The 14,390-nt window shown below is 40.1% G+C and overlaps 2 protein-coding genes across 2 annotated transcripts; one reads left to right on the top strand and one right to left on the bottom strand.

The window, feature by feature from the left end:
- Positions 1-5,912: 5,912 nt before the first annotated feature.
- Positions 5,913-8,495, bottom strand: LOC131894049 (beta-defensin 106A-like). The gene is made up of 2 exons (XM_059244187.1): positions 8,447-8,495; positions 5,913-6,097 (listed from the first exon to the last, which is right to left on the bottom strand). Exons 1-2 carry the CDS (start codon positions 8,493-8,495, stop codon positions 5,922-5,924), a joined length of 225 nt encoding a protein of 74 aa, XP_059100170.1. The 3' UTR covers positions 5,913-5,921.
- A 2,477-nt stretch (positions 8,496-10,972) lies between these two features.
- LOC131894638 (beta-defensin 12) lies at positions 10,973-14,002 on the top strand. The gene is made up of 3 exons (XM_059244941.1): positions 10,973-11,062; positions 11,415-11,456; positions 13,323-14,002. The coding sequence occupies exons 1-3, from the start codon at positions 10,993-10,995 to the stop codon at positions 13,445-13,447; spliced, it is 237 nt and encodes a 78-aa protein (XP_059100924.1). The 5' UTR covers positions 10,973-10,992; the 3' UTR covers positions 13,448-14,002.
- The last annotated feature ends 388 nt before the right edge of the window (positions 14,003-14,390 follow it).

The following is a 14,390-nucleotide window of genomic DNA, read 5'->3' on the forward strand; positions in this document are numbered from 1 at the left end:
TTTAAAGGGCACTTATGAGACAATCAGGATCATTGGAACCCTGGTTAATGATTAAATTATATTCTCATCTCATCTACTCATTTCCCACAAAGCACAAGGGGCTAGGAAAGCTGACTCAGATGGACTGTTTGTTTTCAGTCTATTTTTGCATGTTTTATTTTGTTGTGGAAAGAAAAATTTCTTATTTATCATGCTTAAGTTGTTGGGTCTCTCTGTCAATGTGCAGTTTAGATCATATGCTTTGGGGTCTGGAAGGTTGGGAGGGCCTAGAAGAGGATATGGCTGTCACTAAGCCGTGAGTGGCCATGTCAGAGTAGAGGGCAATGAAGACAGGAAGGAGGTAAGTGGTGATGAGGATGCTAAGTCCTGGCTCCATGACAATACACAAGTCATCTTACTGCCTGGAGATGGAGATGACCAAGAAGCTCTGTGACCTCAGAGAAAAAAAAAATGAAGCTTCAAATGATAGTGGACATAGAACAGACTAGACAGGGAACATGGGCTTCAGGACACTACTGGACTGTATTTCACAGAAAGCTTCTATGTGCATTTACTCAAAAGGGAGAATGGAGGTTCAAAGAAGGGATGTGAGGAACTCTTACTTACTCAGCAATGTAGGCACAGAAGCTCAACCCCAAACCTGGTTGCTGTAGTTCATAATCTACCAATGTACTAAAGGAAGAACAAGGCATATACAGTAAGCAATAAATAAATCCTTGCTGGAGTCGGCCAAATTATGCCAGGTCTGAGTATATATAGCAAGGGGCACACCTGTACATCCTTGGGTGAATGTGAGGGAGCTCACAGTATATGGGGCCACGTTTTCTCAGTCACCTGCACCCAATGTTATCTGCCACTCTTCTCCCAATCAGCTTCCTTTAGAATGCATTTCTGAATGAGACACACAGACCTGTCTGTCCATAGCAATAGTTTTGCAAGAGTATGTGCTGGCCCCGGGGGAATACCTGTCCCTGGAGTTTGAACTTTGGCAGGCTCTTTGTTGTGTGGTCAAATAAGCCTTCAGAGTCTGGGAAATCTGCTGTGTGACAAGGGAGGAAAGATCATATGGTTATTGGAGTTAACACTGCTGGTTTGTTCTTGGCACAGTTGGATTTGTTGAATGATTCTGGATTGGTGACGTTTCTGTTACTGTGACAAAGGAGGAAAGGGTTCCTTGGTTTATGGCTCCATAGGAATGAGAGAGTCCATCATAGCAGGGAGCAGAGCAGCAAGCAGCAGGCATGGCAGCAGGAAGCTGAGAGGTCCTATCCTTGGCCCTAAACACAAATAGAAAGGGCAAATTGGAAGTTGGCTGAGGCTGTGAACTCTCAAAGCCAGCTTCCACATGTACTTCTCCACTGAAGTTGTTCTCCCTAAACTTCTTCAAACAGCCCCAGCTGGGCACCAAGTGTCCAAATGCCTGAGCCTATGGAGGACATTCTCATTGGAACCACCATTGACTCCAAGAGAGTTATTTCCCTTCACTGTACTATAGAGTGTTTGGGCTAGTTTTTATAGAGGGGGATATAGTGATGCTTCTAGGTGCACATAGTAGTCCAGGAGCCAGAGATTGCTAATGTCTGACTCTAACTCTAGAATCTCCTCAGTGGATCTAAGCAGTGACTACTATTTTTGTTATCAATAAACTCCTTCTTCTAGTCAATACAATGTGTTCCTCTTTATCTTGACATTCTGACATGATAAGGAAGACAATTAAGCTTAGGGTGCAGAGCAAAGCTGCCCAGAAGACACAGATGTAAGAGGGTACCTCATTTCCACAAGTCACCTGTACCTGTATCTGCCTCACGATGGAGAACAGTTAATGAGTCTCATCACCCAAAAGCCCAAGAGTAATACCTAAACAGGTTCCTAGAGGCTGCCTATGATGTCTAGGAATCCTGACTCCTACCTTGCTTAGTTTTCTTTTGTTTTCTCCTTAATCTAAGCTTCATTACAGGAGGTAGGTAGGTGGTCTATGGTTTACAATGTTCCACGACTCATTCAATGAAGACAAAGAGGTAAATGCTATGGCTGAAGTAGCTTGCTTAATCCCTCAGGATTTATTTTCTTGAGTTGCTGCCCCAACTTCCATCTTTTTCAGCCACATGTGTTTATGGCTGAGAGTCCCTTTTTATCTGGAGGAAGTAAAAGAGTCATAACTAAGAGCAGTACAGAACAATAATGCCAGAGTTGCAAGGGAGAAACAGAAGCAGGTAGAGGCTATTCCTCAGCATGGGGAGGAGCTGGATTTATGGATAGTGTGTCTTCAGGATACTTAAGACATCCCAGGCCAGCATTCCTTGATGACCACACACCAAGACACAGAGTAAGGGAAAAACTTTAGGATGGCTTCAGAGTTATCATCTGAATGTTTAGGGGAGGGAGTGTTGCTATACGGAAACCCCCAATCACTTGTTTCTTCACGTAAAACAAGAACCAGGCTAGATGATCTCTAAGACACTTTTAAATTCCAATACTTCATGATTCAGCTTCATTTGAACTGACGTTTAGTGACTCCACATAAATTTTACTGAGGAGTGTCTTGTAGAAGATAGTGGTATGGGTAAATGGGGTTGGCATCCATCATTCCCTAGAAACCTATGAATCAAAAATAAAGAAGTAAAAAAAAAAATGTACTATGCCAAAGAAAAGTGATCTGGCACATGAAGGTTACAAATGCCAGCAGGAGTTGTCAGTGCAATTTAGGGACAGAAAGCATGTGAGATAAGGATAGAAAATAGTGACAATAAGCCTATGTTTGGGGTTTTTCCAAGCAGTCAAGTGTGGTAATCAAGAGTGATCAAAAGGGAGGATTCGTTGACACAGTCTCTGTCTTTGCAGAGAACAGAGGCTCCCATTCCTACCCACAGGCAAAGCACATGACACTTAGGTGCCTGTCATTTTCCCTTGGGCAACATTCCAAATGATTTTACCTTAAGGAAAATTAATGGAGTATTTTAGAGAAAATATAAATGCCTGACCTTGGAAGTTGACAACCTTGAACAGTTAAATTTTCTCATTCTGGATCACAAATCAGACAGGCAGCACATTGCTCATACACCTTAACTGAAGGGAGCATCTGTGTGTCCTACGGAGCAACTGTTTATAACTGCCCCCCTCCATGCAGTCAGAGGGCAAACAACTGGAGATCACCAAATTACCTGGTTGAGGACTGCAAGGAGCAAGAACTAGACAAATAGAATTGATTTATTCATACTTGTGAATAGCTTGGAGAGATGGGATGAGGTCCAGAAGGCCTCAGGATTGTTGAAGGAAGACCCCAGAGCAGAGATGAGCACATGTCAGCAGACATGCCCCAGGCCTGCTTTTATGGTGTTCTTATGTACCAACCCGGAAGCAGCTGAGGAGGTGTCAGTGCTATTCAGTCAGCAAATGTGTATCAGGTAGAGGCTGCCTGGTGTGCTATTCACAATAGACAAGTGGGAGTTCTTAAGAAGCGTCACAATGAACAGTCTTGAAAACATATAGGGAATGGGTTGTATCTGCTTGGCTGTGTAAGGGAATGAGCCCCAGAAACACAATATTCTGGCTCATAGTTCAGTGGGCAATGGCATTGTCTTTATCTACTGCCTTTGTGGGAGAGACTGTTGGGTTGGAGAAATGATGTTTTTAATTAATATGCTCACCAACACACCAATATCTTTGTGTGTGTGCAAGTGCATGTGTAAAATAGCCACAAGTGAATGTTATAGCTAGTGCAACAAAAAAGGAAAAAGAAGTCAAATGTATACAAGTTTAGAATAAACTGCTTAATACCCATGTGTTTCTATAGTTTCTGTAGTTTTCTTGCTATTTCAACTGATTACACAGGAAATTATTTTGAATTTTGTATTTGTGAAGATTTATTTTATGTCCTAAGTAAAATCTATTTTGGAAGAAGGTTCTGTGGGCTTCTGAGAAGACTATGTCCTGAAGCTGTTGGATGGACAGTCTTTACATGACTTGATTCATGGTGCAATTTAATCTTGTGGTTTCTATTTTAATTTTCTTGTCCTGATGGGCCATCTGTTGGTAAAAGTACAGTGTTGAAATCACCTACTACTATTGGGTTGGATCTATCTGCCCTTAAAATCTTATAGTGTTCATCTCATGACCTTGGGTGAATAAAAGTTCCATGCATATATATTTATAACCATTATATCTTCTGGATTGTATATCTAGATTGTTCCCATTATTAATACATAATGACTTTCCTTATCCCTTCTAATTTTGTCTAAAATCTTTGCTGTCATACTTGTCTTTTGTATATTTCTTTGTAATCCAATCATTCTCTCTCTTTTAACTGAGGAGTTAACACTGTTAATGTATAGGGTTCCATTTGATAGGTATTTACTAATTTTATCCATATTAGACATCTGCTGGCTTCTGAGTTATTGTAACCCTGTCTGATTCTTCTCTATGTGTCAATTCTTGATCTGTTCTTTTAGCGAGAGTTGTTCTTTCCTGAGCTCTTGTGTTTGTGTGGCTCTTTCCTTTCTGTGTATGGTATCCCTTCCAGTATCTCTTATAGTGCTCGCTTGGTGACTATGAATTGCTTTGATATATGTTTACTGTGAAAGGTCTTCATATTTCCTTTGATGTTCAAAGTTTAACCTTGCAAGATATCAGTCTTTGTGGGCAGTTCTGTTGTTTCAGGGCTTAAACCAAGTCATTCCCTGCTCTCCCAGCCCTTGCTGCTCCTGCTATTATTTGTTCTGTTATCTGCCTTTATGAAAATCCCTCACAACATTAAAAATCTTTTCTTTGTTCTAGTCCTGGTATTTTAAGTATGATATGATGTGGATAGGTTCATTTCTGGCCATGACTATTTGAGTTCTAAAAGACTCATATGCTTGAATGTCATTTCTTTCCCCAGATTTAGGAGATTGTCTTCTATAATTTTATTGACTAAGTTTCTGTACTTTTAGCCAATAGTTTGATTCTGTCTTCTCTACCACAGATTCACAGGTACAATCTCATAATAATTTCTCATGGGTTTTGAATGTTGCAATTGTGAATTTTTATTGTTACATAATGCAATAATTCTTCAACTTTCCCTGGTATCCTTCCTTTCTCCTAAACTAATCTATCGGTGATGTCTTGTACTGAACTTTTCTTATTTGATTCGCTGAGCTTTCCTTTCTATGATTTCTACTGTGTTGCTGTTTTGTTGCTTTTTTCAAAATCTCTAGATGTCTGATGACTTTCTCACCCAACTTGTTGATATCCAACTCCAGGTTATGAATTGCCCTTTTTCTTCAATTTTCTGTTTATTTGAATCTGAAGTGAATTTATCTATCATTTTTAAATGTAAATTTGAATTCTTTGCCATTTTAACCATCTTAATGTTTGAATTTAACCACTTCAGAGTTGTGAACTTTTAGAGGAATCATGCTTCCTGGCTTTTTTATATTTCTCATGTTTCTAACTTGTAATTTGTGTATTGTTGGAATGGGGATCAACTCTAGCTTTTATGGGATCACATTTGTGAATGGTCTTTTCTTGAGGGCTTAATCCCTAGCATCACTCGGGTGAAAACAAACCACCATAACAGCAATAACATCAAAACAAACTAGATATAAAAATACAATTAGCACCAACTAAAGCCAACTACTATATTACTGATAACCGTATGAAATAACTGGCATCATAGAAGTGGGCTGTTTCTTACTTTTCTGTGTGTACCCTTTCTGTTTCTACATGGTTCTTGGCTGCTGTATCACCCACCTCTTTGGGACAATGTCTTCACAACAAAACTATCGAAGCAATGACAGAGGGACCACAAAGTTTAGATAGCCATTCTTGGACTTCTGAAAGAAGGAGTTGACGAGCTGAGGAAAAGCAGCCATTTATTTTTATTGAAGTATCTGCTTCCTGCAGGTGCCACAGCCAAAAGACAAAGCTAGGGCACCTTTGATTCTCTATGAGGCCGTGTCTTCAGCTGAGTCATTGCCCTTGATGCTTCCGCATGGCTGGACTATCGCACAGCACTTCAGAGTCATATGACAGAGAGCAATAAGTTCTTCGTTTTTTTGACAATAATTCGTGCATCTTCCATTAAGCTTGCTGCATTTCTCACTGAAAAATGCATTCTTGGCTACACAAAAGAAGAAATCCCCCCACCCGGATTAGTTCTTTTCCAATGTGGCTAATTATTGATACATGACATCAGCAAGAGTCTCTTTTCATGCTCTGGCTAAGTTCCTTAGTCCTCCAGCAGATGAGTTACTAGCAGAACTATTTTCTATGTGATATTTCTGTCTTTCGTCCCACAAGGTGAAAGAGCAGAAAGAACTAGCTAACACCCAGATGGTTTTGATTGGGACTTTGGAAGACAGAAGCTGACATTATTTTATATAAATCTACTGGGGAAAAAAATACCAACTCAACTCATAAATACTTTCACAGCCAGGAACTTCTCTAACATACTTTCAAAAATTGCTACTCTGTCAGAGTTGAGAACAAGACCTGAGAATAGGGAGATGCCTCACAATTGGTATTAAAAGTGGTAGTTATATACATAGGACAAAGGTTTAGTGGAGTAGTCAGAAAATAAAGAGGCCTGTGGCATATCCAATGCACAATGATGGCCCAGGCAGATTGAAGCCAAAGAACATCTTTGTCTATGGATTTCTAATGGGCCATCACAATAACCAAGTGGAGAAAGAATCTGATTTCTCTATCACATTCCGCCAAGATGCCACTATAAAAGTCAGACACTTGGAGGGGGTAGTTGAAACAAGCTCCCTGCAACTGTTACTTAATATTTTTCTTGAGATTCTAGTCCTTGCATTAGCACCTTGTCCATAGCATTCAGAAGAACAGACCACTGCCTGTTAAAAACAGACAATCCACCTTACCAGGATCAAAATCTCAAGTGTTGCTGACTTGAAGTATGTGCAGTGGAGGTATCCAATGTATAGAGATTCCATGTGATGTGAATGCATGAAGCTGCTAATACAAATTTATGCAAAACCTACAACCCAGAGGGTGACTACTCTCAGACATACTAGCCATTAACTACTGTGAGAATATCAGTTCACAAGTATAAGTGACCCACGTTTCAAAGCCCCTTGAACTTTGGCTTTCACTGCAGTATTCCATACTTTCTCTGCTCTCCTAACATAGTAAGGCTATGTCAGACTAGAAACTCAGGACCTTATTTTCCAAGAGTCTTTGTAGCATATCCAATTCACAGTGATGAACCAGCAGTTTTTGGAACAAAACATCTTTGCCTATAGCTTTCTAATGGGTTCAAGTGGAGTTTCTGCACATGTGGTGCATTTGGTACAATAATTTTATACTGGATTATTGCATTATGATAATTATATCATACATATGAGTGATCTTAATACCTCTCATCAGCCTCCAATGTTCACATCAGTGCCAGGAGGATGCATAACACACCACTCATCCACTGAAGGTCTAGATCTCCATATTCTGATGCAGAATCCACTCACATGGATTTGTCACAACACAGACCAGGGACACATACAGTAGCAACACACATGGGCTGATACATCACTAGTACCCACAGTAATGTTAGATTCTCTTTGACTCCCCAAAGTCCTTTTATTCAGCTCCCTGGATGTAGGAAGAGTCCCTGTGCCTTAATTTTGGGGAGGATATAGTTACATCTTTTCAAACTTGCCAGAAGTGTGGGAAAGCATAGAGAATTCTAAAGGGAGAAGGATATCCCACACAGCTCTCACTGTGCAACACAGAGTACCAATACTGCCTTGTCTGTATGTCCCTGAAAAGAACCCTTACCTGTCTGAGTCTCTGTCTCCAAATATAAATATATTTCAAACCAAAAAGAAAAATATCTCTGAATATCACTAAATTAAATGTAGAACAGAATTTTTTTCTTAAAGGCACTGGCTATGGAGAATTAAATTCATTTTATTATCAGGAGTCTACAACACAGCATTGATTTTTAGATATGCAGTTAACAAATGGAAGTCTCCAGTGTGTTCTTTTGTCTGATGCTGTAATGGACATGGATACATAGCTCTATTACTTTCTTTTTCCATATCTTTCTTTTTCTATATCTTTATGCCCTATTTTATTCAATAGTTAAAACACATTTTTAAAAATCTGGGTTTTTATTTTTAATTCCCCCTTTAATTTTTTTGTTCAATATTTTTGTTAATAATCATAAACCCAGGCATCAAAAAGCACCTTTCTTGATGTCCTTTAACTTATTCAAACAACTTTTCACAGGTGCTAATGGAAAAATGTGATGTATGAATACATGATTACTGATGAATAGGTGATTCATTGTAGGAAAGTTACCTTCTGCAAGAACTGTTCTCTTTCAAGGCCAACAGACTAAAAGTATCCTTACATACTAGGATTGATCACGCCTGGACATTTGAAGGATAGATTTTGTGTCTGGGCCAGCACCTCAGATCACCCTCCCTATAAACAAGCTTATTTTCTTTACCTGGACCCAGAAAGAAGAGAACAGCAAAGAGAAAGAAGACTGTCTTCATGACCTGGAGGTCTGTGAGGGGTCAGCACAATGTCCATAGGAAAATGCAGCAACACCCACCTTTATACATTTCTCCACACTGAACAGAGTCTTGATCAGTGAAGCTTATCAGAATGAGTGAACCCATGCCCTGCTGCATGAAGCCTACCTGCCTCAGTGGGTGTCACTCAACCTACAGTTGGTTGTTGTTCTTATGGTTCTGGAAAGTTTCCAAGAAGGATAATTGGCATGAGAGGAGAACAGAGGTGGGCAGAGATGGATGAGTGGGTGCAGATGTCCTGGGAGAAAAATCTGGAGTCCATTCATTTGTATTGATAATCCTGACTGTTCCTTAATGACTCCAGCTCTCAGGTATAGTGGGAGTGTAAGTATATGACAGTATTTCAGTTAAGGACTGATGCACTGTGGTCAGGTGGATTCTGAACTCCAGATTCAATTTTTTGTGAGCTGTCCACACTGGGCAAAGAGGTAACCTAAGCATGAACTCTGTTATTTGTTTTTAAATTCTGGACTTTGCTGTATGCAGCCCATTTCAAGTGTTACTTACATCATCGTTCATTATCTGAGGTTTTTTTGTTTTGTTTGTTTTCATTCTTTTTTTTTTCAAATTTCACACAATATCTTTTGACCTTATTCTTTCCTCTCCCATAACTCCTCCCAGATCCTCCCCACTACCCAGCCAACTTCATGTTGTCTGATTTGTGTTGACCAACTACCCTGGGCACAAAGCATGTCCTGGAATGTGGTTGATATACCCAGTGTCACTCCAGTGGAAAAAAACTGATTTTCCCTCTTCCAGCAGCTATCAATTACAAATAAACAGCTTCTCATCTGGGACTGAGCTCTGTGCCCACTTCCACTTCAATATGCTGGAATTTTATCTGGCTTAAACTGTGCTTTATTTGTGCACACTTTCAGTCTCTGTGAGTTCATATGTGTATCATCAGCCTTGGAGTGTATGAAGCAGTTCCCTTGAAGCGTAGTACTACTCCTAGTGCTTACAATATTCCCACCCCCTCTCCCACATAGAGCCCTGAGCCTTGAGTGGAGGAGTGTGATAAAAAAAAAATTCCCATTAAGGGCTGACAGCTCCAAAGTCTTTCACTCTTTGCACATTGTAAAGTGTTGGAGGTCTGTGTTAACTACCATATAATGCAAGAAGAAGCTTCTCTGGTGAGGGCTGATGATCTATGAATATAGAAGATGTCATTAGGTGGCATATTGCTATGCTCACTTTAACAGAGTAGTTATTCAAGGTTATATAGAACTATGAATGTAATAGTAATAATAACTAGACATTCTGCTAAGCACTTCTATGCCATATGCAATGTTCTCAAATGTCCCATGAGGCTTATATCATAATTCTAACCCAATTTTAAGGATAAGGAAGCTGAGGTTTGAAAAATTATCAATTTATCTAAGGTGGTCTACTTGGTAGGTATCTTTCTAACTATATAGTCTACATTTTTCGTGTGTGTGTGTGTATGTGTGTGTGTGTGTATGTGTGTGTGTGTGTGTATGTGTGTGTGTGTGGAGAGGGGGAGGGAGAGGGAGAGAGAGAAACCCTGAGAATTTAATATAAGGCTTTGTGTATGCTAAGCAAACACTTTATCACAGTCCTCTTTCTACCTATTTTAGATAAAAATCTCACCAAAGTTATACAGGCCTTGAACTCACTGAATTCAATGAATAGTCCAGACAAGATGTTAGCTTGTGATGCTTCTGCCTCAGTCTCTGGAGTTGCTAGTTTGCAAACCTGTGACTCCAGGCCTACCTCTGTCTCCAAGACTGATGACCAGAACATCATGTAACTATAAGCATCAAGGTGGCAATAAACAGGACAGAGTTTTGGGGAGTGACACGAATATTCCTTTTGATAGCCATGTTTTTAATTATTAAAGGTAGCTGTGGTTATAACTGGTCTGTGATGTGATGTCTGACAGGCACAGGATTCAAAGATAACTTAGCAAAAGGGCTGTTGTTCCTCACATTCTTCTAAAACATTTACAAATACATCAATGAGAATGAGAAAGGTAAGTGTGCACATCTGTGGATTTGCCTTCCAGTCCCACCAATGCTCTGTGTAAGCAGCATGAGCATTCAAAGTACTTTTGTGTTGGGATTATACCAGATCCCCAGGCCATGCTGCAAAGGCAATAGATGTGCTTTGGTCCTCAGGAAGATATAGAGAACTGTCATGATCCTCTCCCCTAGATTCTTGGAATAGAAGAGTGCATAGCCCTGGGTTTTACCACTCTTGAACAAACATCCACTCCATTTACAGGCTGGTCAGGTGTTGGGGAATAAGACTTTGCAGTCTCCAGGGTTATAACCAACTGCTCCAGCTCTTGATCCTGGCAAATGGGGCATGTAATTGTGCCTTCTTTATTGATTCACTTCACTGACCAAGAACATAACCCACTACTTTCAAATATAAATGCTTTCTTGTCCCCTCAAAGAAGTCCTGGTCCTGTGTTCTGGAGAATCTTCCCTCAAACATGGCCCTGAGCAGAAAAATGTTTTATTTTGCTTTTGCTTTGTTCTTCATTATAGTCCAACTGCCATCAGGTAAATAAATAAAAGCTGATGGGGTTTTGATGGGTGATGGGGGCAGATCATGAAACCCAATGGCTCTTCCATGTATCACCCTGAAATTGGAAGTAAATTTCTCCCCAGATATTTCTTGGAACTGTACTAATGTATCCTAAGAGCCATCTGAATAGAGCTTTCATTTTATTTTATTTTTGCTTTGTATATTGGTCTTCCTAGTTCAGGAATGCTCATCTTAAGACTCAAATAAAGATGACAGCCATAACATCGGTAGTCTCTCATGAATCATGTCACATGTAGGAGAAGTTTTATATAATGTCATTTCTTGCTTTAATATTCTTTCCTAACATGTATTTTGCTTTAAATTTAGGGTCCTGGGCAGGACTTGAGTATTCCCAGTCATTTCCAGCAGGTAACTGATATCCTTTACCTGTACTTTCTCCTTTTCTCTTAGGGATACAGTCCTAGTTAGCAATCTTTGACTGATGAAGCCAAGAAGGGGAGGGAGTTGTGAAAGGACTGAGTTCTGGTCCATTGGCTCCAACCTCTCTTACTTTTATGTTCATGATAATATTTAGATTTTTCCATTGACATTCCTATTAACTTATGGTGCTTATGTTCAAACTCATCCCCCATCAAGTAGCACTATCCAAAGGCCATGGCTTCCCTCGTCTTACAACCTAAATTGAATGAGGTCTGCACAGATGCATGCTGCTGGATTAAGGAGGATCAAGTAGAATGATGAAGATAGTTTAGTGATAAGTCACCTTTGTTACAAAAGAGCTGTTTATAATGGTTAGCCATGAGCTTTGGGTATGCACAGGAGGTTCTCTTACATGGAAAGACAGCACAGTGTACACACAAAAGAAATATTAAAATATTCTTGGATGGCTGGAGAAATAGCTCACTGGTTAAGAGTATGTGCCGTGCAATGACAAGGACTCCAATTTGGATTCCAGAACCCACACAGTCTTGCTTGGGCCTGTAACCCCATCACTGTGGGGACAGAACTATGAGGTTCAACAGGACTTTTTTTATGTGCCAGCCCAGCTAGAAACAAAAAGGGCTAAGGTTCAAAGAAAATGCCTTCTTCAAAGGACTATATGCCTTCTTCTTGCTTCTATGTGTGCATACACATGGGTGCATCTACGTGCATGCACACTTATGCGTGTACCCCACACATAAATCCCTCCTCTCTTTCTCTCTCTCTCTCTTTCTCTCTCTCCCTCTCTTTTTTCTCTCTCTCTCTTTCTCTCTCTCCCTCTCTTTCTCTCTCTCTCCCTCTCTTTCTCTCCCCTCACGTATGTGTGCATGCTTGCGTGCGCGCGTGCGCGCGCACACACACACACACACACACACACACACTAAATTGGATAGATTCAGACAATATTCCAGAGTGAGAAATATGGAAGTCATGGAGTACTAACTTCTCTAGACCTTAACAAACATACATGGATTATGCCATTTAATCATTAAAGTACCCTTACAAATAAATACTCAACAGCACAAACATTATCACACAGTTAATTTGTTTTGCCACTAGGCAAATTAAAAATGTAAACAGGTATTTCTAGTATGTCCCTCAGTTGAATAGGGCTAGGTAAATCAAAAAGTTGTTGAAAATACACAGCCATTACTAGGCCCAAACAAGAATTGAAACTAAAATTTTTCATTCCAGCTTCAAGGATTTGAAACCACAAGCTATTCCTCTTGTTTTCATCTAGTAAATTTTCAGTATCATATGTGCATTTAACAGTTCTGAAAAACGGACACTATTCTGTCACTTATACTAGAACCATGAAAGACAATAAACACCTGGGGGACATGGATGATGATTGCCTCTGTTTTTAACTTTTTTCAACTCCACACTGTGTAGTACAGAAGCTATGGGGTCATGCTTTGTGTGTGTGTGTGTGTGTGTGTGTGTGTGTGTGTGTGTGTGTTCATATATGTGTGAAGGCCAGAGGTGAAACTTAGATGTCATTCCCCAGGATCCATCCACCTTGTGTTTTGAAACTCAGGTTGACCACTGAGTTTCCAAGATCCAAATGTTTCTGCCTCCCTAGCTTGGATCCAGCCCAGGATCAGACTCAGGTCTTCATCCCTACACAATAAGCACTTGACCAACTGAGACACCCTCCAAAGCCTCTGGGCTAGTTCTAGAAAATGCTCTCCATAAGCACACATGCAAACCATACACCTGTTTAGGTGGCCTTAGATATTCTTCCCATTCCCAGAAAGTTCCAGCGAACATCTCAGCAGCTCTTTCCTGGCACAGGTGAATTTGCTGTGTGTGAGACATGCAGGCTCGGTCGGGGGAAATGCAGGAAGGCATGTCTGGATACTGAGAAGATTGCAGGAAAGTGCAAGCTGAACTTCTTCTGCTGTCGGGAGAGGATCTGAACACACCGACCAACGAACGCTCTTTGGGCCTTAGACCCGTACTGAATGGATGTCTAAGGCAAGAAATTCTGTGGCTTACCTGGTCCACAGTGGGCAAGATTCAGCTCCCTTCTCACCTCCCTTTTGTTTCTGTGCTTCATTTTAATTTTAAGATAATAAAAATCAAAACAGCAATGAATGCATTCTGCTCGCGCAATCTACTTCTACTTTACATTTCCAGAATACTTGTAAGTTAAATCTGCTCTCCAGAATTTTCTCATATGGCTCAGGGTCACCTGAAAGATCAACATTATCATTCTTATTTGTATTTGAAGAAATTGAGATGCAGGAAGACTGTTGCCTAAGGGAAGTTAGAGCTGGGAGACAAGGGGTAGTGTGTACATCACCACCTCATTCTGTACATCTCTCCAACATACTAATTATCATGGAATTGTTAGGCAAATGAAAGTGCCATATTCCTCTATGCTAATGCTATTATAGTTGTATAGAATATTCTTGATGAGGAAATGTATTGTCCACTGATTATAACTATTATGATGTATTTTTAAAACAACTCACATCTACTCTGTTAATGCCTATGGTACTAAATTTGCATTGTTCTTTTTTCCTGCAAAAGAAAATGGTTGGAGATTAATTAAAATATTCATTTGCGTAGGATATATGCAGATGATAAACTATAACTTTTGCCTTGTGAAATACAATTTGTAGCTTCAAAAACTAAAGTTGAAAACTCTCAGCCATGGGGCTTATACTTGATCAGTTTTATGGGAGATATATGGACCTGGGTAATATTATGCTCAGTGTACCCTGTAATTAGGCTCTTCTCTTTTTCATTCCCTCTTGACTCTGAAACATCAACACTATGTTATGCAAACTCCATCCACCAGAGTCTCTGACACTGGGCTGACTTTGGTCAATACCATCTGCGGGGGAAATGGCAGAT

This window comes from Peromyscus eremicus, chromosome 17, assembly GCF_949786415.1.
Source record: "Peromyscus eremicus chromosome 17, PerEre_H2_v1, whole genome shotgun sequence".
Lineage (NCBI taxonomy): Eukaryota > Metazoa > Chordata > Mammalia > Rodentia > Cricetidae > Peromyscus > Peromyscus eremicus.

What these genes read in the sequence shown, in the direction of transcription:
- LOC131894049 (XM_059244187.1), bottom strand. Translation starts at nt 8,495, where the DNA reads ATGAAGACAGTCTTCTTTCTCTTTGCTGTTCTCTTCTTTCTGGGTCCA. An exon ending in TCTCTTCTTTCTGGGTCCAG is followed by an intron (nt 6,098 to 8,446) that starts GTAAAGAAAATA and finishes TCTTTTGTGTAG; the next exon opens with CCAAGAATGCATTTTTCAGT.
- LOC131894638 (XM_059244941.1), top strand. Translation starts at nt 10,993, where the DNA reads ATGGCCCTGAGCAGAAAAATGTTTTATTTTGCTTTTGCTTTGTTCTTC. An exon ending in TATAGTCCAACTGCCATCAG is followed by an intron (nt 11,063 to 11,414) that starts GTAAATAAATAA and finishes CTTTAAATTTAG; the next exon opens with GGTCCTGGGCAGGACTTGAG. An exon ending in TTCCCAGTCATTTCCAGCAG is followed by an intron (nt 11,457 to 13,322) that starts GTAACTGATATC and finishes TTCCTGGCACAG; the next exon opens with GTGAATTTGCTGTGTGTGAG.